The sequence below is a fragment of the Balaenoptera physalus genome (assembly GCF_965194825.1).
Source record: "Balaenoptera physalus genome assembly, chromosome: 4".
Lineage (NCBI taxonomy): Eukaryota > Metazoa > Chordata > Mammalia > Artiodactyla > Balaenopteridae > Balaenoptera > Balaenoptera physalus.
This window is the reverse complement of record NC_138891.1, coordinates 74230181-74254559: the sequence shown is the minus strand read 5'-3', so window position 1 is coordinate 74254559 and position 24379 is coordinate 74230181. Positions and strand designations below refer to the sequence as shown.

General features: G+C 39.1%; 2 protein-coding genes across 2 annotated transcripts in view; both read right to left on the bottom strand.

Moving 5' to 3' along the window:
* Nucleotides 1-22: 22 nt before the first annotated feature.
* SMCO1 (single-pass membrane protein with coiled-coil domains 1) lies at nt 23-6962 on the bottom strand. The gene is made up of 3 exons (XM_082458723.1): nt 6851-6962; nt 4179-4328; nt 23-1540 (listed from the first exon to the last, which is right to left on the bottom strand). Exons 1-3 carry the CDS (start codon nt 6898-6900, stop codon nt 1108-1110), a joined length of 633 nt encoding a protein of 210 aa, XP_082314849.1. The 5' UTR covers nt 6901-6962; the 3' UTR covers nt 23-1107.
* The window catches only part of WDR53 (WD repeat domain 53), a 51975-nt gene continuing 31872 nt past the window's right edge, over nt 4277-24379 (bottom strand). Inside the window, exon 4 of the mRNA XM_082458677.1 lies at nt 4277-4328. Coding sequence (XP_082314803.1) covers nt 4324-4328 — 5 coding nt within the window. The 3' untranslated portion in view covers nt 4277-4323. The remainder of the gene's footprint in view (nt 4329-24379) is intronic.

Here is a 24379-nt window from a genome sequence, read left to right as displayed (position 1 = left end):
GGCATGGTGTCTCTAAACAATGTGTCTGGAGAAGGACAAGACTGAGTGCATGGATCTAGCAAGCAACCTATTGTCAAGGAGGAGCCAGCAAGGTAACACATCATCTTGTATTACTTCTCATCCTTCTCTACATAACAGCCTTCCAAAGTGTTACTCATTCTGGTTATCCTGAATTTGTACCTCCCAAATAAAGCATCAGTACTTAACTTTTACCTGTAGGGTAGGATCCACATTTTAAAATGTTTCTGTTATTCACACTACCTAGTGCATGGCATTCATTCAAAAAATATTATAAATAGGACTTATCTAGTAGTCCAGTGGCTAAGACTCCACGCTCCCAGTGCAGGGGGCCTGAGTTCGATCCCTGGTCAGGAAACTAGATCCCACATGCCGCAACTAAGAGTTCGCATGCCGCAACTAAAGATCCCACACATGGCAACAAAGGTCCCACATGCCACAACTGAGACCTGGCACAGCCAAATAAATAAATTTTTTTTAAAATTATAAATATATGGTCAGTGTGTGAGAGTTCCCTTTCTAGTACAAATAACTATGGAAGTGTACTAGAGAGAAAATGCACATCAACATACAAAATATATTAGATGTTTTATTTATTTATTGCTTTTAGTACATAGTACATTCACATGGTTCAAAATTCAAAAAGTACAAATGTATTAACATTGAAAAGACTTCCTCCTACATTTGATCCCTAGCCTCTCAGTTTTCTTCCCTAAGAAAACCAATGTTATCACTTTTTAATGTATTTCTCCAGAAGAAGTTTATGAAGTTTATAGATATAGTAGCCTATATGTTTGGTTTTGCCCGTTTTTTCCATTTAGCAGTATATATTGGAAATGAATATTTTAAAACAACACATCTTGGTGATAACTCCATATTACTATACGATTACACAAGGAGCTTCTTCATTCTCTTGTATTGCTACACAGAAAGTATCCACTGTATCAGTATATCATAATGTAACACTCTCCTCACTTATGCTGTAAACATAAGCCTGTAATAAATTGTATGTATGTATTTTTTCCCATTTGCAAGATAAATTACTAGAAGTGTAATCTCTGGGTCTAGGGTAACAGGTTACCTTTTGGCTTATGGTATCAACTCTTCTAGGGATGACTTTTGCTCTTCAGGGGCCGTCACTGCTTTTCCCTTCTCAATGACCTGAACAGCCTTTAGCAAACCATCCTGCAGAGCCTGGTTCTTTACCATATTAGTGATCATGAAATTGACATCTTTTATATACATTTGCCTTACTTTAGCAATGTAGTATTCTGCCTTGTTACCATGTGCTACAAAGAAGGTACACAGTGCTGTGATATCTCCTTCTTGCATCCCATGTTCCTCCAGGACAGACTCCCACACAACTCTAATGCGCTTGTTCTTGACTTTTCGTCTAAGGATGGAGGCTAAGGTGGGAAGACCTCTCACCAGATCTGGCAGCTTCTCAAGCACACGAGTGTGCAAGCGGATGAGTACTTCAATGACGTAGCTGTATAAAATATTCAATTCCATTGGAGTGAACCTACAAAAAATGTGGAGAGCTTCTTAAGCATTAGAACTCTTTACATACAAACATAAAACGAATTTTATTAGGATAATTCAAAGAAGTATAAACCTACTAGGAGAACTGTAAGCAGATACGGTAGGAGGTCCCCAGAGAAAGAGAACCAGGCATGGCTCTCTTGACATAAGAGAAGCCATATTTTTTTTTTTTTTTTTTTTTTAGAAGGAGGGACCTAGTATTTTTTTTTTAATAAAGTCTCTTTATTCTTTTTTTTTTTTTAATTAATTACTTAATTAATTTATGGTTGTGTTGGGTCTTCGTTTCTGTGCGAGGGCTTCCTCTAGTTGTGGCAAGTGGGGTCCACTCTTCATCGCGGTGCGCGGGCCTCTCACATATCGTGGCCTCTCTTGTTGCGGAGCACAGGCTCCAGACGCGCAGGCTCAGCAATTGTGGCTCACGGGCCTAGTCGCTCCATGGCATGTGGGATCTTCCCAGACCAGGGCTCGAACCCGTGTCCCCTGCATTGGCAGGCAGATTCTCAACCACTGCGCCACCAGGGAAGCCCGAGAAGCCATTTTTGACCTAAGCCATTTTGTGATCTAAGCCTGGCCACAGTGCTTGACCTTGAACAGGTCTCAGTAATTCATGATCTTAATGGGAAGTGAGGGAATGCAGGAACAAAGGAAAAGCTGTCAAGAAAAAGTAGTTTAGTGATAAGAGTCCTAGTTCCTCCTCAAGGGATATACATAACAATCTGATACATATCTTTTGAGCTTTGCAGGAACTGAGATCCCCACCCAGTGGAAGATGGAATAATGATGTTGACCTTTTCTGACCCTTATGACTTCAGTCAACTAAAGCTTGGACTCTGTCAACCTTTGCCCCAATTCGCTGCTGAATTCTCCTCTATTCATGCCCCTTCATGAATATGCATGTACCCTTAGCATAAAACTTCCCCAGTTTTGCTGTTTGGGAAGACGCTGCTTTGGGAAAGATCCCTGGTGTTTTCCTTACTTGCTGCAAGTAATACATCCTTTCTTGTCCCAGTCTTTGGCTTGGTTGTCTTTTGGCTCAACGCCCACCAAGAGCTGAACCCAGTTTTCAGGTAACAACCAGCTGTTGCAGTTTAGAAAATGCTTACTTTAGAAATAGGGCCTGCCAGTGTTCATAGTAGTTATTTACAATAGCCAAGACATGGAAGCAACCTAAGTGTCCATCGACCAATGAATGGATAGAGAAGATGTGATACATATATACAGAGAAATGTTACTCAGACAGAAAAAAGAACAAAATAATGACACTTGCAACAACATGGATGGCCCTAGAGATTATCATAATTAAGTAAGTCAGACAAAGACAAATACCACATGATATCACTTATATGTGGAATCTTAAAAAATTATACAAATGAACTTATTTACAAAACAGATTCACAGACATAGAAAACAATTTTACAGTTACCAGAGGGGAAGGGGAGAGAGATAAATTAGGAGTTTGGGATTAACAGATACACACTATTAAAAGAATAAAAAAAAAAGAAAGAAAAGAAATAGGGCTTGCACTAAACTGGATAGCTTAGATCTCAGGCCACTCATACTATAAGTTTCTCCATGGCAGAGGAGTTATATTATCCATCTCTATGTTAGTAAGACTTTGGCAAGCAAGGGACTCTGAGATGTGTACCACAGTTCTGGCAAGTAAACAGGTGCTCAAATTAATCTCTTTTGAATGAATGATCTTAAGAAAATGTAACTCCTTCACAATCCATTGTCGGAATCATATTAAGAAACCCAATTTTAGGGACTTCCCTGGTGGCACAGTGGTTAAGAATCCGCCTGCCATGGACATATATACACTACCAAACGTAAAATAGATAGCTAGTGGGAAGCAACCGCATAGCACAGGGAGATCAGCTCGGTGCTTTGTGACCACCTAGAGGGTTGGGATAGGGAGGGTGGGAGGGAGGGAGATGCAAGAGGGAAGAGATATGAGAACATATGTATATGTATAACTGATTCACTTTGTTATAAAGCAGAAACTAACACACCATTGTAAAGCAATTATACTCCAATAAAGATGTTAAAAAAAAAAAAAGTGGTGAGGAGGGAATTCTAAGAGTGAAAACTGAGTGAACAAAAATGTGTTTCAGAGGAGTATTTGGATGGAATCAGGGGTTTACAGTGTTGTGCATTTTCTACCAAAAATATTCATGTTTCATCAAAAATGAAAAGAAATTAAAAAAAATAAACAATGAGAACAACAACAACAAAAAAAGAATACGCCTGCCAATGCAGGGGACACGGGTTCGAGCCCTGGTCCAGGAAGATCCTACATGCTGCAGAGCAACTAAGCCTGTGCGCCACAACTACTGAGCCTGCGCTCTAGAGCCTGTGAGCCACAGCTTCTGAGCCTGTGTGCTGCAACTACTGAAGCCCGAGCACCTAGAGCCCATGCTCCACAACCGGAGAAGCCCCCGCTCGCTGCAACTAGAGAAAGCCCGTGTGCAGCAATGAAGACCCAACGCAGCCAAAAATGCCAAAAATAAATAAATCAATTTATTAAAAAAAAAGAAAAGAAAAGAAACCCAATTTTAGAATGACCACAGCAAGTTCTCACAAAACCACAAAATTCCACTGATTTCTGATTGGATACTCACTTGAATGACAGAACTGCTGTCCACAGCTCATCTTGGGCAGCTTGGTTTGCCAAAGTCTTGCTATGATGTTCAAATTTCTGTGTCAGATTATCCTTGGTGAAGTCCAGTTCTTTAAACTGTGCTTCTAACACTTGGAGTTTTTGGTCTACTCTATAGGATAAAAGAATCAAGAGTTAATTTAGGTCAGGGCACAAAACTAAGGTTCTGTCTTAATATAAGGCTGTAATACGTTGTTTATAACCACTATCAAATTTGAGTAGCTATTTACATTTTAAGATTATGAACAAATGTTCCCATTTGCCGTTCTCTCTAGTCATCATCCTAGTTCTGGCATTCCTTATATTGCCAAACATGTGAATTGTCTAATTACCTCAATTACATGCCATGTCTTGTCTTCGTACCATACTTTATACGTTAAAAAATATTTTATACAAGCTTTAATTTGATTCTCACAACAACCATTAGAAGTAAAGCAGTCATTTTTACTATTTATGGATAAAGAAATTGAGTCTCAAAAAGATTGAAACTGAACTGTCATATAGCTAACTAGTGCGGAGACCAGTATTTATTAAGGTGGCTTTCTCTGCCTTATTCTGACTGTCCAAGTCCCATGCATCAAGGATAAGCTCAAATTCCACTGCCTGCTTGAATCCCTCAGCCTTTCTACCTGAAGATCTGCTCCCTGCCTACTTCTCTCTCACAGGACTGCCTCTATCACTTGTCACTCCCCATCTCCTCCTTTATTTTTAAAGTTAGCTTTTCATGATCTAAGTTGTAAGCTCTTGGAGGGAGAGGATCAGAGACTATTCCTTGGACATCTTTATGCCTGTCCCCCAATACCTATAAGAGGCCTTACACAGAAGTAATAAAACGTGTCTCCTATGATTGACATTTGTGATGTTAGTGAAATGCTAAGCAGTGTAACAGCAAAAGGGGGATCTGAGTAGCTCTGAACAGCCCTGATCATTAGAGGGCGCTGTGGCACCAAAATTATGTCTTAACTGAACCACAAAGAATTGGAACCACACAACTCATTTGCCTGAAACCACCCACATTGTCTTTCACGAAGGAAATGATACACACACAGCCACTTCCCCGAGTTTCTATGTCCCCAGTCACCCGAATACTGTTGTGGTTGCCTAGGGTTCTATCCTTGACCATTTTCTCTTCTTGGTCTTTACTATCTCCCAAGGCTAATTTAGCTTCAGGTACCACCCCTCTCCTAAGCTCTAGACCTGTATTTTCAACTATGTTTTGCACATCTCCACCTGGATGGTGATGTCAAACTCAACTGTCTTAAGCTGAATCTACTAAGTCCCTCCTCCCTCCTCTCGCACCCCATCTTCAGAAATTTCGGCAATGGAATTTTCTCATTGCTTTGGATTCTATTTACATATAGATAAGGCTCTGTACGAAATGTGCATTTTTGTAGTATAGGCCTGCATGACCTAATATGCCAGTAATCTCTGTCTGCAAGTCAAAACTATGATATCTGGCAAACTCTTTGTATTAACTTTTAGACCTTTAAGAAGATATTGCTTTTAGGTCATCTCCAGCTTGAACTCTAGAGGTAAACTCTAGCTTGTCATTCAGTATAAAGGTTTACAATTGGAGCAGTTCTTTGGAATCTTTTCACCAAAAGGTATTCCCGATCATTCCAAATAAATCCTAAACAACATGTCTGCAAATCTGTGTTTCTACTACAATTCTCCAGCTCAGTTAATGGCATCACCATCTACCCAATTCCTCCAACTAGAAATCTCAGAATAACTCACCATTTTTTCCCTTTCTCTCCATCAGTGTGTCTCTAATCCATCCCATCCTCTCTATCTCCAGTAAGCCAGTTAATCACCATCTTTCACGTGGACCTAGGATTACAGACAGTAGTCTAACTTGATTCCTCCTTTCCATGTCCAATCCATTCTCCAGAGATATTCTTCTAAAACACAATTCTGATCTTATAATTTGACTATTATATACCTTTTATGCTGCCGACTTGCCCAGTGATATTGCTGGAGCCAAGTTGGATTTCCTCAGCAGGAAACATAGGCTCTTTACCCTTTGCCCCCATCTTCTGCCAGTCCTCTCACACATCCTAGTCACCAGTCATATGAGACATCTAGCTGCTGACTGAATACCGTATGCGATTCCAAGCTTCTATGCTTCCGTGTACTGTTTCCTCAGCCTAGAATTCCTTACCGTATTTTTATTTCTTGTAAACTCCTACTCACACTTTCAGATCCAGCCTAAATGTCCCTCTATGAAGGGTTCCTTTTCCTAGTGTCAAAGGCAAAATTCATTCCTCTCTTCATGTTCTCATAGCCCTTTAGGAACATCACCATTATAATGTCAGTCACATTAAATTGTAAGCATTTTTGAATACTTCTGTTATTCCTAAGGCTGTGAGCTCCTTGAGGGCAGAAACCACATGTTACTTATTTTTGTAAACCTGGCATATAGCACATGCATTAATTGAATGGAATTATAGCACCTGGGAGTAGATTTTTCTTTACTATTAATTGACATTTTTTGAACCTGAACACGTTAACAGAGAAAGAATTCTAATTAGCATGTCCGTAGTTCTTTGCTTATTTTTATTCTTCATTCTTCTCTTACTCATCTTCCCAGAAAAGCAGACCCATGCTTGCTCCCTCCCTGTAGCCATTAGCAACCTTTTCATTGCCTCCTTTAAGGATATCAGGGTTGTGGTTTCATTGTTCATCTTCTTAAGGCAAATGAAAAAGAAACAAAACACGCAAAACAAAAACCCAATAGAGGTTTGAATCCAGGGTTTTCTGCTCTCTTCCACTCAGCAACAGGCAGCAGCAGTGTGAGTATTCGATCTAAATTCTGCCTGAAAGGTCACTCAGTACAAGAAGCTTTTAATAGATTGTACATCCAAATATAGTTTCAGAGAGCTGATCCTGTGAACACAGGTGTCCTGGGATGCACTATAATATTTGCCTTTGAAAAGTGACCCATAATTCATCAACCTAGTACAACAACCAGATGTAATTGTGGCTCTGTGTATATTCTGGTAAATGGATATACGGGTACACAATGTATACATATACTAGGATTAAATTTAATGGAAATATTACTCTCTAATTTTAAGAGCTTAATTATTCACTTATAATCTCAATTAGGTTTAAAGAAGCCCCAGACTTTTTATGATGTATTAATCAATGCAAAAAAATCCGACCATCCTTAGAAACTTATATTTATTGTAGTATTAGATTAGGTATTGGAAATAAAAACAGACATAAAACAGGATTCCTGAATTCAAGGGGTTTAAATACTAACTGGGGAGATACTTAAAAGATAATATATACTTAAAAGAAAATATATGTAAAATGTATGCTGAGTAGATACAGACCGTAAAAATCATAGATGATGAGAGAGTAGGTCACTGAAGCCTTGGATAACTGAGAAGCACTCACATTGAAGGCGGGATTTGGTCTTGGCCTTAAAGGACATGTAGGTCTCTGATTATCAGAGAAGAGAGAGAAGAACATTATAAACTGGAGAAACTGTGTGGGTAAATTCACAGGGGTGGTTGACAAGGTACGTGATGTGGTCAGGGAACAATGAGTATTTTGTTGACTTTCTCTCAGCAAAAGATTCATGTGAGAAAAAGAAAAACGGCACAAACTGGGAAGAGTCAGGTCATGGATTTATTCATTCATTGAATAATTTATTTACTTATTCAATATTTGCTGAACACTATAAATATAAATTGAATGGGCAAAACCTATGAATGAATTATCAGCACTATTCCAGGTATTAGGAATAAAATGAGTAAGGCAAAATCCTTGCCCTAAGAAGCGTACTAGTAGGGAGACTGAAAACGAGGATTGCAGAAGAGTTCTAGCCAGCCTGGTAAGCAGTTTGGACATAGGTGTTGGTTCTGTAAGTTATTCTAGCACTGGTGTTTAAGATGGATCCAAATGGGAATGAAACCAGAGGCAGAGATGTCCCTCAGGAGACTGGTATCACAGTCAGATGTGAAGTGATGAGATTACAATGTCTGTCCTTGGAGTGAAAAGGGAAAGGGACAGATCTGAGAGACAGTATAAGTCCCCGAGGCCTCCTGGGGGTTGGAGTCGGTAAGTCTCACATGAATTTTCAGAAAAGTTTGGGTGTCCTGAAGGAATCAAGTCCTTCCTTGCCTCAGTGGGAAAACCTTGCTAGGGTCTTTGTCTTTGTATCCTACCCAGTGGCCATCCTCCCCAATACCTCCCCACCCCCGCTATTTTTTCCTCATTAACAGAATCTAAATCCAAATATTGTTCGAGCATTGGGCAGCTGTGTGCTTCAGGGGACTCTGGATCTACCCACCCCCTTAGTCACAGGGGTGGTGAATCTTGATTAGACCAAGCCAATCACAGTAATTTTATTATTGTTGCCATTATCATTGGTTTAGGAATGGGCAGGTGGCAGAATTCTGGCCTGTGAAATGTGAGAGGAGATTTACTGTGGGGCTTCTGAGAAAACATTTTTTTAAACTTGTGATAAAATATACATAACATAAAATTTACCATTTTTGGTTGGGGGGGGTGGGTGAAATGGGTGAAGGTAGTCAAAAGGTCCAGACTTCTAGTTATAATAAATAAGTCCTGGGGATGTAATGTACAGCATGGTGACTATATTTAATAACACTGTATTGTATATTTGAAAGTTGCTAAGAGACGATTTTAAAAGTTTTCATCACAGGAAAAAAAATTGTAACTATGTGTGGTGACGGACATTAACTACACTTACAATGGTGATCATCATGTACTGCATACGTATATAGAATCATTATGTTGTACACCTGAAACGAATACAATGTTATATGTCAATTATATCTCAATTTAAAAATTTTACCATTTTTGACCATTTTAAGTGTACAGTTCTGTGACATTAAGAACATACATACTGTTGTCCAAACATTACCACCATTTCCATCTCCAGAACTTTTTCATCTTCCCCAGCTGAAACTCTGTACCTATTAAATACCAACTTCACATTCTCCTCTCTCCTCAGCCCCTGAAACCACCATTCCACTTTCTGTCTCCGTGAATTTGGCTATTCTAGCTCCTCACATAAGGGGAATTGTGTCTTCTTGTGACTGGGAGAAGAGTTTTTCTGATGATAAAAAGAAACACATGGGAGAAAATGTTCTCTTCATCCCTCAATATTGTTGGATTTTCCTTCATATGTTGCCAGGGACTGCAGCATCCAGCCTATTATGACTATGAGGGGAACCAGCCTCAGGGAGTAAGCCAGGGCAGCAGAGCAGGGAGGAAAAGAATCTGTCCCAATGGAAAATAGTATGGAAGTTCCTCAAAAATTAAAAATAGAACTACTACTCTATGATCCAGCAATCCCACTTCTGGGTATATATGTATATCTAAAGAAAATGAATACCGGGTATCGACGAGAGACCTGCACTCCCATGTTCACTGCAGCATTATTCACAATAGCCAAGATACGGAAACAAGCTAAGTGTCCAAGAAAGAAGAAAATTCTGATGTTTGCAACAACATGGATGGACCTTGAGGGCATTATGCTAGGTGAAATAAGTCAGAGAAGGACAAATACTGCATGGTACCACTTATATGCGGACTCTAAATATAAAGTTAAATTAATAGAAACAGAGAGTAGAAAAGTGGTTGCCAGGGACTGGGGGGTGGAGGGTGGGGAATAGAAAGAGATTGGAAAAAGGGTAAAGTTTAAAAAAAGGAAGAAAGAAGCTGTCACTGAATTAACCTCCCCTAGAACTGTTTCATTGCTAATGTGCTTATTATGAGGAATAACAACTTTGCCTTGTTGATTAAGCCTTTTATAGTTGGGGCTCTGTCCTTAAGGAGTTCAGCAAAGTGAAGGAGACTTTCTTTTTTGCCACACTGTGCGGCATGTGGGATCTTCGTTCCCCCACTAGGGATCAAACCCGGGCCCCCTGCAGTGGAAGCAGAGAGTCCTAACCACTGGGCAGCCAGGGAATTCCGTGCAGGAGACTTTATACATCAAGTTCTTCTTTGCTGGGGTTTCTTCAGAAGCCCTTCATTTCTCTGGAGCTAACATTAGTTTTCTTATGGGTAGACCTGTGGCCAGTACCTTGACAAGGAAATAAAACAGAGAAGGAAGGAAACAACGGTGGAAACTCTCACGTAACCTGGCATCTCTGTTCTCATCTCACTCAGCATGAGCCATTGGGGGACCAGCCCCCAACCTCTGGAAGAATGTTTAGAACAGGGTAAAGAGCAAATGGTTTGGCTCTGGGATCAGAGCCTGCCAGTTCCACACACCAGTGCTGCTTCCCCTAGGATGCTGCCTGCCCATCCAGATCCAACACTTGTTCCCTTCTCCCTGCTTGCACTGACCACCTCTTGTCTGTACAGACCTAAACAGAACCTGCTGAGCATTCCATCCTTGATTGCCTCTCTGCTAATTGGCCTGTTGTCTGCCCAGTCTTTGAATTTCCTGATCTCTTCTGCCAGGCTCACCTTCTGGACCCTCCTTGTCCCCTGTCATATTGCTTTCCAAACTTTTTCTTTTTTAACTAATGAACTTTATTTTTTAGAGCAGTTTGAGGTTCCCAGGCAAAAGAGCAGAAAGTACAGAGAGTTTTTATATATCCCTCCCCTCACACAGACTCACCCTCCCCCACAATAGACATCCATGTACCACAGTGGTACATCTGTTACAAGTGATGAACCTACATTTTCACATCCTTATTATCCAAAGTCTCTAGTTTACATTAGGGTTCACTCTAGGTGTTGCCCAGTCTATAGGTTTTGACAAATGCATAGTAATCTGTATCCACCATTGTAATATCATACAGAATAGTTTCACCGTGTGCTCTGCCTATTCATCTCTCCCTCCCCACAAACCTCTGGCAGCCTCTGATCTTTTCACTGTCTCCCTAGTTTTGCCTTTCCCAGAATGTCATATGGCCAGAGTCACACAGTATGTAGCCTTTTCAGATTGGCTTCTTTTACTTAGTGATATGCATTTAATTTTCCTCCAAGTCTTTTCATGGCTTGATAGCTCATTTCTTTTCCTTTTTTTTTTTAAACATTTTAAATTATTTATTTATTTATTTATTTTTGGCTGTTTGGGTCTTCATTGCTGTGTGTGGGCTTTCTCTAGTTGCGGCAAGCGGGGGCTACTCTTCGTTGTGGTGCGCGGGCTTCTCATTGCGGTGGCTTTTCTTGTTGCAGAGCACAGGCTCTAGGCACGTGGGTTTCAGTAGTTGTGGCTCACAGGCTTTGTGCTCCACGGCATGTGGGATCTTCCCAGACCTGGGCTCGAACCCATGTCCCCTGTATTGACAGGCGGATTCTTAACCACTGCACCTCCAGGGGAGTCCTGTTAACTCATTTCTTTTTAGCACTGAATAATATTCCATTGCCTGAATGTACCACAGTTTCTTTATCCATTCACCTACTGAAGGAATCTTGAATGCTTCTAAGTTTTGGCAACTATGAATAAAGCCGCTATAAATACACATGTGTAGGTTTTTGTGTGGACATAAGTTTTCAATTTATTGAGTAAATACCAAGGATCTCGATTGCTGGATTGCATGGTAAGAGTATGTTTAGTTTGTAAGTGTCTTCCAAAGTGGCTGTACTATTTTGTATTTCTACCAGCAATGGAGTTAGAGTTCTTTTTGCTCTACATTCTTGCCAGCATTTGGTGTTGTCATTGTTTTGGATTTTGGCCATTCTAATAAGTGTGTAGTGGTATCTCATTATTTTTATTTGTAATTCCCTAATGACAAATGATGTCAAATATCTTTCATATGCTTACTTGCCATCTGTGTATCTTCTTCCATGAAATCTCTGTTCAAGTGTTTTGCCCTTTTAAAACTCAGGTTGTTTTCTTATTGTTGAGTTTTAGGAGCTCTTTGTATATTTTGAATAATGGTACTTTATCAGTTGTATCTTTTAAAAATATTTTCTTCCACAAACCTTTTTCATAGCAAAGCTGCAACCTAGATTTCTGCCTGCTTTCTTTTGCAGGGTACAGATCTTTGAAAGAACGAGGAACTCAAGACCTAAACAGCAGTGCCAAGAACTAAATAGTACTTTGGTCTGCTAAAACAAGCATCTGAGAAACAAGCATCTAAAGCAGCAGCAGGTTTTCATTGTTTATCCTAGAGCTGAATCAAGTACTAACAATTGAATACTTTGAGTACTGTCTTTTGAGTGCTGAACTCAAAGTACAGACACTAAGAGAGTAATGTTATTTCTGACCCAGGGAAAAGATCCAGGAGTTTTTGCCAGAGATGAAGTTACCAATAGTAAGTTTACTAATGGCCACCTTGCCCTAAGAGTTCTTGTAAGAATAGCACATGTGGATGGAAATAGGGCTTGTTAAAATGACACTTTGTCAGGGGGGCTGCCAACCTGGTTTTTCCCACTTTGTTAGATTGCTCACAGTGCAACCTTCGGGAAAATGAGTTCAGTCCAGATACTTACTTACACCAGTACATCAGAGGAAGGGGTTCTTTAACTTGTGAATTTATAAAGACTACAAAAGGATTCATTGAGAATGTCTGAGCTCATATTATTGAAAGAGAATTCCATACATTTTATTAGCTCCATCACCAGACTCAACCTTTCACCTGACCCAGTCATCATATAAAAGCAAGATTCAGACACAGTGCCAATTCCAGGCAATCACTCTATTTGCTTGCAACCTGCTTGCATTGGTTTCCTTTTCCCTCATTTCTAGATTCCAGTTTCTAAAACCTGGTTGGTGTCCTTCAGGCTAAACTGTCCTTGGTCTCTGATCAGATTGGTACAAATTCTTGTTCTACCACTTCTTAACTCTGTGAGCTTGTGCAGGTTACTTAATATCTCTCATCCCCCACTTCTATATTTTAAAATGGGGACCATCATCAAAAGGACTTTAGAGGGATTGAGCCTCAACTACCCACAGAGGGAACCTGTACTCTGTGTTGGCTTTCTTCCCTTCTCTGTCTCACTTTCCTACTTCTGTTATATGGTGCTTCCTGAAATTGTAACTGAGCAGGACCCTATGGGGCCTTCCTGGGACAGAACACCCCCCCCACACACACACATTTCCTCTGCCTGCCTATTATCTGTAGAAAAACTTTAGCCTCCTAGGCCTTCCCTGAGTTCCAATGAATAAATTTAATCAGAGAAGTGAGAAAATGCGGAGACAAAGGAAAACAGTCAAATAAGACAAGATAATAATAGTTTAGCCACTAAACAAAGTCAAGGACCTTTAGTTCCTCCTCAAGGACTATAGATAATATTCTAAGCCATATTCTTTGAGCTATTTTGCAGATACTGAAATGCTTGCCAGATGGAAGAAGTTAATCATATCCCGCCTACAAGCACGTAGACTCCAGACTAGTCGGAACCAGAAGGTTAATGCTGTTGACTCCTGAGTACCTCACCACCAACCAATCAGAAGAATGTCCATGAGCTGATCACATACCCCACAACCCTCTCCTCAGGATGTATCCCCTTCTTCTTTTCCAATATAATTTCTGAGTAAAACCTGGGGAGTCAGGAGTTTGTTCTTTGGGACATGAGTCCACCTCTTCCCCAGGATTGCCAGCTTCCTCAATAAAGCTATCTTTCCTTTTACCCAACACTTGTCTCTCAGTATTGGATTCTTGAGTGATAAGCAGCTGAACCTGAGTTAGGTAACAGAATCATCTCACAGACTACATGCAATTCTCATCTCAGGTCCTGCTCTGGGGTAAACCAAATTAAGACTACACCCCTACATCTGTATGACATTTCTTGTTCAAACATTAATCTCAAAGAATCTTAGCAGACCCTACTAGCTAGATTGGCTATTGACCCCCACTGTGTCTGTGTGATAGGCATGTTCATAGACAGTGGGGTTCTTACGGAAACTTCCATTAATGAACTGGTGAAAAACATAAAAATGGTTTAGCTACTTCAAATCTACTGATTTTTCTTTTTTTGGCCACACCACATGGCGTGTGGGATCTTAGCTCCCCGACCAAGGATCAAACCCGTGCCCCCTGCAGTGGAAGTGCGGAGTCTTAACCACTGGACTGCCGGGGAAGTCCCCCTGAATTTTTTTAAATTAATAAGGGTTTTTAAAAAAATCAAAGTGTCGGGGGCTTCCCTGGTGGCGCAGTGGTTAAGAATCCGCCTGCCAATGCAGGGGACATGGGTTCGAGCCCTGGTCCGGGAAGATCCCACATGACGTGGAGCAACTAAGCCTGTGCACCACAACTACTGAGCCTGCACTCTAGAGCCCGTTCGCCACAACTACTGAGCCCACGTGCCACAACTACTGAAGCCCACGTGCTTAGAGCCTGTGCTCCACAACAAGAGAAGCCACCGCAATGAGAAGCCTGCGCACCACAATGAAGAGTAGCCCCCACTTGCCGCAACTAAAGAAAGCCCGCGCGCAGAAAAAAGACCCACACAGGCAAAAATAAATAAATAAATAAATTTTTATTAAAAAAAATCGAAGTGTAACATGCACACAGAAAGCTGTATATCATAAACTTGTGAAAATTAATAAAGGGAAACCTCACTAAAAATGGCATCGAGAGGCTAGAAGTGGAAGCTCTCATGCAGTACAACTCAAAGTCAATTACAGATCCCAACAGAAGAATCATCAACAGGAGAGAATCACCAATTACAGACCCCAACAGGAAGAGGTGTATGTTGAGTAACCTACAAGAATTCGACTACCCCAGCAACTCAGCCAATGACAAAGTGTCATCACCCTGAACTCTTACTTTTCTTCAGTGAGCTTTCATTCAAAACAAGCTTTTCCAACTTCCTCCTTTTTCTCTATAAAATAACTTTCCTGTCCTTTGTTTGTTGGACTTGCCTATGATTTTTGCTGTGGCTTATTTGTCCTGAATTGCAACTCTCTGCTATTCCCAATTAAACCAATTCTTGCTGGTAAAATAACCAACTCTTTTATTTTTAAAATCAACAAGCTTGATGACTGATATTTTGATATAATAAGAAATACGGGGCTTCCCTGGTGGCACAGTGGTTAAGAATCCACCTGCTAATGCAGGGGACATGGGTTCGAGACCTGGTCTGGGAAGATCCCACATGCCGCGGAGCAACTAAGCCCGTGCACCACAACTACTGAGCCTGCGCTCTAGAGCCCATGTGCCACAACTACTGAGCCCGTGTGCCACAACTACTGAAGCCTATGCACCTAGAGCCCGTGCTGCACAACAAGAGAAGCCACTGCAGTGAGAAACCCACACACCGCAACTAAGAGTAGTCCCTGCTCGACGCAACTGAAGAAAGCCCGCGTGCAGCAACAAAGGCCCAACGCAGCCAAAAATAAATAAATAAATAAATTTATAAAAAAAAGAAATACGTATTTGGTCTTTGTCCTGGTTCTTGGCACAGAGCTTCTAAAACTCTTATCACTTCCTAAGTGATAAGAGTAAAAAGAACATCTCTTGTTATAATTGTTTTTTGTCCCTGGGTCCTAAAACAGGTGAAAGAAGCATCTTTTATTATAATATTTGGTTTTATCCCCAATTACTGAAATAGCTCCAGAGTGATAAAGGTGAAAGGAGGGTCCTTTGTTATTCATAACAAGCCACTTTCAACACCACCTGAGTTTATGTTAGTGAGGCAATTTTTATTTTTTATTTATTTTTAATTTCTCTCTTTTTTTTTTTTTGCAAATTCAAAGCAATAAAATTTGGTATCCTTTAATCCATTAGATTACATATCCATGACAATATGTACAATGTTTCTTTTTTTTGGAATTTCTGAATTTTATTTTATTCTTTTATACAGCAGGTTCTTATTAGTCATCAATTTTATACACATCAGTGTATACATGTCAATCTCAATCGCCCAATTCATCACACCCCCACCCCCACCCCCCTGCCGCTTTCTCCCCTTGGTGTCCATACGTTTGTTCTCTACATCTGTGTCTCAATTTCTGCCCTGCAAACCGGTTCATCTGTACCATTTTTCTAGCTTCCACATATATGTGTTAATATATGATATTTGTTTTTCTCTTTCTGACTTACTTCACTTTGTATGACAGTCTCTAGATCCATCCACGTCTCAACAGATGACCCAATTTCGTTCCTTTTTATGGCTGAGTAATATTCCATTGTATATATGTACCACAACTTCTTTATCCATTTGTCTGTCGATGGGCATTTAGGTTGCGTCCATGTCTTGGCTATTGTAAATAGTGCTGCAATGAACATTGGGGTGCATGTGTCTTTTTGAATTATGGTTTTCTCTGGGTATATGCCTAGTAGTGGAATTGCTGGATCATATAGTAATTCTACTTTTAGTTTTTTAAGGAACCTCCATACTGTTCTCCATAGTGGCTGTATCAATTTACATTCCCACCAACAGGGCAAGAGGATTCCCTTTTCTCCACACCCTCTCCAGCATTTGTTGTTTGTAGATTTTCTGATGATGCCCATTCTAACTGGTGTGAGGTGATGATACCTCATTGTAGTTTTGATTTGCATTTCTCTAATAATTAGTGATGTTGAGCAGCTTTTCATGTGCTTCTTGGCCATCTGTATGTCTTCTTTGGCGAAATGTCTATTTCGGTCTTCTGCCCATTTTTGGATTGGGTTGTTTGTTTTTTTAATATTTAGCTGCTTGAACTGTTTATACATTTTGGAGATTAATCCTCTGTCCATTGATTCGTTTGCAAATATTTTCTCCCATTCTGAGGGTTGTCTTTTTGTCTTGTTTGTAGTTTCCTTTGCTTTGCAAAAGCTTCTAAGTTTCATTAGGTCCCATTTGTTTATTTTTGTTTTTATTTCTATTACTTTAGGAGGTGGATCAAAAAAGATCTTGCTGTGATTTATGTCAAAGAGTGTTCTTCCTATGTTTTCCTCTAAGAGTTTTAGAGTGTCCAGTCTTAAGTTTAGGTCTCTAATCCATTTTGAGTTTATTTTTATGTATGGTGTTAGAGAGTGTTCTGATTTCATTCTTTTCCATGTAGCTGTCCAGTTTTCCCAGCACCACTTGTTGAAGAGACTATCTTTTCTCCATTGTATATCCTTGCCTCCTTTGTCATAGATTAGCTGACCATAGGTGTGTGGCTTTATCTCTGGACTTTCTATCCTGTTCCATTAATCTATGTTTCTGTTTTTGTGCCAGTACCATATTGTCTTGATTACTGTACCTTTGTAGTATAGTCTGAAGTCAGGGAGTCTGACTTCTCCAGCTCTGCTTTTGTTCCCTCAAGACTGCTTTGACTACTCAGAGTCTTTTGTGTCTCCATACAAATTTTAAGATTTTTTTGTTCTAGTTCTGTAAAAAATGCCACTGGTAATTTGATAGGGATTGCATTGAATCTGTAGATTTCTTTGGGTAGTATAGTCATTTTCACAATATTGATTCTTCCAATGCAAGAACATGGTATATCTCTCCATCTGTTGGTATCACCTTTAATTTCTTTCATCAGTGTCTTATAGTTATCTGCATATAGGTCTTTTGTCTCCCTAGGTAGGTTTATTCCTAGGTATTCTTTTTGTTGCAGTGGTAAATGGGAGTGTTTCCTTAATTTCTCTTTCAGAGTTTTCGTCATTAGTGTATAGGAATGCAAGAGATTTCTGTGCATTAATTTTGTGTCCTGCAACTTTACCAAATTCATTGATTAGCTCTAGTAGTGCTAGTAGTGGTTTGGTGGTGCTGAATTTAATTTTCTGGTGGCATCTTTAGGATTCTCTATGTATAGTAACATGTCATCTGAAAACAGTGACAGTTTTACTTCTTCTTTTCCAATTTGTATTCCTTTTATTTCTTGTTCTTCTCTGATTGCTGTGGCTAGGACTTCCAAGACTATGTTGAATAATAGTGGTGAGAGTGGACATCCTTGTCTTGTTCCTGATCTTAGAGGAAATGCTTTCAGTTTTTCACCATTGAGAATAATATTTGCTGTGGGTTTGTCATATATGGGCTTTATTATGTTGAGGTAGGTTCCCTCTATGCCCACTTTCTGGAGAGTTTTTATCATAAATGTGTGCTGAATTGTGTCAAAAGCTTTTTCTGCATCTATTGAGATGATCATACGGTTTTTATTCTTCAATTTGTTAATACAGTGTATCACATGGATTGATTTGCATATATTGAAGAATCCTTGCATCCCTGGGATAAATCCCACTTGATCATGGTGTATGATCCTTTTAATGTGTTGTTGGATTCTGTTTGCTAGTATTTTGTTGAGGATTTTTGCATCTATATTCATCAGTGATATTGGTCTGTAATTTTCTTTTTTTGTAGTATCTTTGTCTGGTTTTGGTATCAGGGTGATGGTGGCCTCATAGAATGAGTTTGGGTGTGTTCCTTCCTCTGCAATTTTTTGGAAGAGTTTGAGAAGGATGGGTGTTAGCTCTTCTCTAAATGTTTGATAGAATTCACCTGTAAAGCCATCTGGTGCTGGACTTTTGTTTGTTGGAAGATTTTTAATCACAGTTTCCATTTCATTACTTGTGATTGGTCTGTTCATATTTTCTATTTCTTCCTGGTTCAGTCTTGGAAGGTAATACCTTTCTAAGAATTTGTCCATTTCTTCCAGGTTGTCCATTTTATTGGCATAGAGTTGCTTGTAGTAATCTCTTAGGATGCTTTTTATTTCTGCGGTGTCTGTTGTAACTTCTCCTTTTTCATTTTTAATTTTATTGACTTGAGTCGTCTCCCTGTTTTTTGTGATGAGTCTGGCTAAAGGTTTATCAATTTTGTTTATCTTCTCAAAGAACCAGCTTTTAGTTTTACTGATCTTTGCTATTGTTTTCTTTCTTTCTATTTCATTTATTTCTGCTCTGATATTTATGATTTCTTTCCTTCTGCTAACTTTGGGTTTTGTTTGTTCTTCTTTCTCTAGTTCCTTTAGGTGTAAGGTTAGATTGTTTATTTGAGATTTTTCTTGTTTCTTGAGGTAGGCTTGTATAGCTATAAACTTCCCTCTTAGAACTGCTTTTGCTGCATCCCATAGGTTTTGGATTGTCGTGTTTTCATTGTCAGTTGTCTCTGTATTTTTTGATTTCCTCTTTGATTTCTTCAGTGCTCTCTTGGTTATTTAGTAACGTATTGTTTAGCCTCCATGTGGTTTTTTTTTTACATTTTTTTCCCGGTAATTCATTTCTAATCTCAGAGCATTGTGGTCAGAAAAGATGTTTGATATGATTTCAGTTTTCTTAAATTTACTGAGGCTTGATTTGTGACCCAAGATGTGATCTATCCTGGAGAACGTTCCGTGCGCACTTGAGAAGAAAGTGTAATGTGCTGTTTTTGGATGGAATGTCCTATAAATATCAATTAAATCTATCTGGTCTATTGTGTCATTTAAAGCTTCTGTTTTCCCATTTATTTTCATTTTGGATGATCTGCCCATTGGTGTAAGTGAGGTGTTAAAGTCCCCCACTATTATTGTGTTACTGTCGATTTCCTCTTTTATAGCTGTTAGCAGTTGCCTTAGGTATTGAGGTGCTCCTATGTTGGGTGCATATATATTTATAATTGTTATATCTTCTTCTTGGATTGATCCCTTGATCATTATGTAGTGTCCTTCCTTGTCTCTTGTAACAGTCTTTATTTTAAAGTGTATTTTATCTGATTTGAGTATTGCTACTGCAGCTTTCTTTTGATTTCCATTTGCATGGAATATCTTTTTCTCTCACTTTCAGTCTGTATGTGTCCCTAGGTCTGAAGTCGGTCTCTTGTAGACAGCATATATATGGGTCTTGTTTTTGTATCCATTCAGCAAGCCTGTGTCTTTTGGTTGGGGCATTTAATCCATTCACGTTTAAGTTAATTATCGATATGTATGTTCCTATGACCATTTTCTTAATTGTTTTGGGTTTGTTTTTGTAGGTCCTTTTCTTCTCTTGTGTTTCCCACTTAGAGAAGTTCCTCTAGCATTTGTTGTAGAGCTGGTTTGGTGGTGCTGAATTCTCTTAGCTTTTGCTTGTCTTTAAAGCTTTTGATTTCCCCATTGAATCTGAATGAGATCCTTGCTGGGTAGAGTAATCTTGGTTGTAGGTTCTTCCCTTTCATCACTTTAAGTATATCATGCCACTCCTTTCTGGCTTGTAGAGTTTCTGCTGAGAAATCAGCTGTTAACCTTATGGGTGTTCCCTTGTTTGTTATGTGTCATTTTTCCCTTGCTGCTTTCAATAATTTTTCTTTGTCTTTAATTTTTGCCAATTTGATTATTATGTGTCTTGGTGTGTTTCTCCTTGGGTTTATCCTGTATGGGACTCTCTGCACTTCCTCGACTTGGGTGGCTATTTCCTTTCCCATGTTATGGAATTTGACTGTAATCTCTTCAAATATTTTCTCAGGTCCTTTCTCTCTCTCCTCCTTCTGGGACCCGTATAATGCAAATGTTGTTGCGTTTAATGTTGTCCCAGAGGTCTCTTAGGCTGTCTTCATTTCTTTTCATTCTTTTTTCTTTATTCTGTTAAGCAGCAGTGAATTCCACCATTCTGTCTTGCAGGTCACTTATCTGTTCTTCTGCCTCAGTTATTCTGCTATTGATTCCTTCTAGTGTAGTTTTCATTTCAGTTATTGTATTGCTCATCTGTTTGTTCTTTAATTCTTCTAGCTCTTTGTTAAACATTTCTTGCATCTTCTCCATCTTTGCCTCCATTCTTTTTCCGAGGTCCTGGATCATTTTCACTATCATTTTTCTGAATTCTTTTTCTGGAAGGTTGCCTATCTCCACTTCATTTAGTTGTTTTTCTGAGGTTTTATCTTGTTCCTTCATCTGGTACATAGCCCTCTGCCTTTTCATCTTGTCTATCTTTCTGTGAATGTGTTTTTTGTTCCACAGGCTGAAGGATTGTCGTTCTTCTTGCTTCTGCTGTCTGGCTTCTGGTGGATGAGGCTATCTAAGAGGCTTGTGCAAGTTTCCTGATGGGAGGGACTGGTGGTGGGTCTATTTTTAATTTTTTATTTATTTTGTTACCAGGAATTTTTATTCATTTTTTAAAACATCTTTATTGGAGTATAATTGCTTTACAATGGTGTGTTAGTTTCTGCTGTATAACAAAGTGAATCAGCTATACCTATACATATATCTCCATATCTCCTCCCTCTTGCTTCCCCCCCCCCCTCCCTATCCCACCAGTGAGCCAGTTTTTAGAAAGCCCCTAAAGATGTGGGGCTGGTTGGCAGGAGAATCAACCATGTGATTAGAGGGTTGGAATTTTCAGCTGTACTCCTCAACCTCTGGGGAAGGAAGAGTGGCTAAAGGTTAAGGTAACCACTAATGCCAATGACTTAATCCATTATACCTGTTGTAATGAAGCCTCCATAAAAATCCTAACCAAAGGGGTTTGGAGAGCTTCCAGTTTGGTGAGCAAGAACGCATCCATATGCCAATAGGGTGTTGCACCCCAAACTCTACAGGGACAAAATCTCCTATGCTTGGAACCCTTCTGGACCTCACCCTATGTATCTTTTCAACTGGCTATTCATTTGTATTCTTTAATATATGCTTCATAATCAATTGGTAATAGTAAGCTGTGTTCCTGGGTTCTGTGAGCCATTCTAGCAAACCATCAAACTTGAGGAGGGGGTCGCAGGAACCCTTGATTTATAGCCAGTCATTCAGAGGTACAAGTGACAATTTGGGACTTTTGATTGGCCCCTGAAGTGGGGCCATCTTGGGTGACTGAGCCCTTAACCTGTGGGTCTGTGCCAACTCCGGGCAGTTAGTTTTATTTTTTATTTATTTATTTATTTATTTATTTATTTTTTAGGGGGTAAAGGCACTTATATTTTGGTCCCAGTGGTAGCAGAGAGCAGCTTCAAGTTGTCTGCAAGCTGTCCGTGATTTCTTTTTATTTTTTATTTTTTATTTTTTTCACACACACACACTGTATTTTATTTTTACAAGAGATAAATAGACTGACACCAAGCATTGTACATGGATGACCACAACAAAAGCAACAATGATTGCAATTACCAAACATGAAACACACTCATACTATGTCATAATATTGACATTCAGTCCAGTAATCCTCCACTGTAACAGCTCCTTTACTTTGCAGTGAAAATTGATTTGTATATTCTTTGCCTCTGAGTCCTTGTGGGATTTTTTTTTTTTTTAATTCAGACAGAAAGTCACAAAAATTATACTCATCCTCATCAGTTCACTCAGTCCCATGTAATTAATTGTTTTTTTTCATCTTGATCTTTTGTTAGCACTTTTATGAGTTCATCAGTTTTTCATCAGAGTTCTGAAAATGCTTATTCATTCAGTTCAGCACTACAGTCAGTTACCAGAAACCTGTACTTGTCAGAGTCTTTTCCATGAATTTCTTGAAGATGAAAGCCTTTTATAGGAACATATTTGCAAAATCATCAGAGTACACCCAGAACTGTCTGTAAATGACAAAAGACTTAAAAATGACCACGGTAAAAGATTTGATGAAAGTTCATAATAATGCAGTTGACAAGAAAATTAGTTATTTCTGAGATATACATTTTAAAGTAATAACTAGGATTATTACTTATAACATTATACCAGAACATATAAGATTTTTAGAAATTTCATGTAATGTCTGAAACATTTATATTAACATATTTCCATACATATTTCCATACAAATACAAATATAAGATTTTTAGGAATTTCATGTAATGTCTGAAACATTTATATTAACATATTTCCATACAAATAACCCAATGAAAGTTTAGTTGTTTTGTTTGTTTTCTTATACTGCAGGTTCTTATTAGCCATCAATTTTATACATATCAGTGTATACATGTCAATCCCAATCGCCCAATTCAGCACACCACCATCCCCACCTCACCGCAGTTTTCCCCCCTTGGTGTCCATATGTCCATTCTCTACATCTGTGTCTCAACTTGGGCAGTTAGTTTTAGAACTGAGTTAAATTGTAGGACATCCAGCAGGTGTACGCCAAGAACTGGAGAATTGTTTGGTGTGGAAAATCCCACACATCTGGTGTCAGAAGTATTGTGTATAGAGAGGAAATGGTGTTTTTCCTTTTAATGATTTATCACAAAATGAACACATTCATGTAAACTTAACCCAAATTTAAAAAATAGAATATTGCTAACATGCCAGATTTGTCATTGCCTTTGTGGCCCCTCCCAATTACTGCTTTCCTTCTCCTCCTAAAAGATAACCACTATCTCTCATTATACATTAATTTTGCTTGTTTTTGAAATTTTAACAAATGGAATCATACAGTATATATTTATAACAGATTTACTGAGATATAATTCATATATCATACAAGTGACTCATTTTAAGTGTACAAGTCAAGAGTTTTTAGCATATTCACTGAGTTGTACAACCATTACCACAGCAATTTTTGAACATTTACATCACCACAAAAAGAAACCCTATACCTATCAGCAGTCATTCCCTGTTCCTTCCTAATCCCTCCTCCCCCTGCTTATAGATTTGCTTATTCTGGACATTTCATATAAATGGAATCATACAATATGTAGTCTTTTGTGACTCGTTTTATGTACTTCACATAATATTTCCAAGGTTCATCCATATTATAGCATGTGTCTGTATTTCATTCCTTTTTATTGCCAAATAATATTCCATTATGTGGTGTTACGGACTGAATTGTGTCCCCCACCCCCACCCCAAATTCATATGTTGAAGCCTTAACCCCCAATGTGATTTGGAAATAGGAACTTTAAAGAGGTAATTAAGATTACATGAGGTCATATGGATAGAGCCCTAATCCAATATGACTACTGTCATTACAGGAAGAAGAAGAGTCACCAAGGAGGTACATGAACAAGAGAAAAGGCCATGTGAGGACACAGCGAGAAGGTAGCCATCTGCAAGCAAAAGAGAGAGGTCCCAGGAGAAACCAAACATACCAACACCTTGTTACTGGATAGCCTCCAGAAATGTGACAAATAATTTTCTGCTGTTTAAGCCATCCAGTCTGTGGTATTCTGTTATGGCAACCCCAGTAGACTAATGCATGAATCAAATGGAAATTCTAGAGCTGAAATACGCAACAACTGAAATTAAAAATTTACTGGGTAAATTAGGCCCTGGAGATGAAAAGAGCAATGAATCTGAAGACAGGGCAATGGAAACTCTTTAAACTGAAGCACAGAGGAGTAAGGCTGAAAAGTAATTAACAGAGCCTCAGTTATCTGTGAGACAATATCAAGAGTTCTGACATATGTGTATTGGAGTTCCAGCAAGAGAGGGAAGCAGCAAAAAACATTT

What these genes read in the sequence shown, in the direction of transcription:
- SMCO1 (XM_082458723.1), bottom strand. Translation starts at nt 6,900, where the DNA reads ATGAACAATGAAACCACAACCCTGATATCCTTAAAGGAGGCAATGAAA. An exon ending in TTAAAGGAGGCAATGAAAAG is followed by an intron (nt 4,329 to 6,850) that starts GTTGCTAATGGC and finishes TTTATCCTATAG; the next exon opens with AGTAGACCAAAAACTCCAAG. An exon ending in ACAGCAGTTCTGTCATTCAA is followed by an intron (nt 1,541 to 4,178) that starts GTGAGTATCCAA and finishes CATTTTTTGTAG; the next exon opens with GTTCACTCCAATGGAATTGA.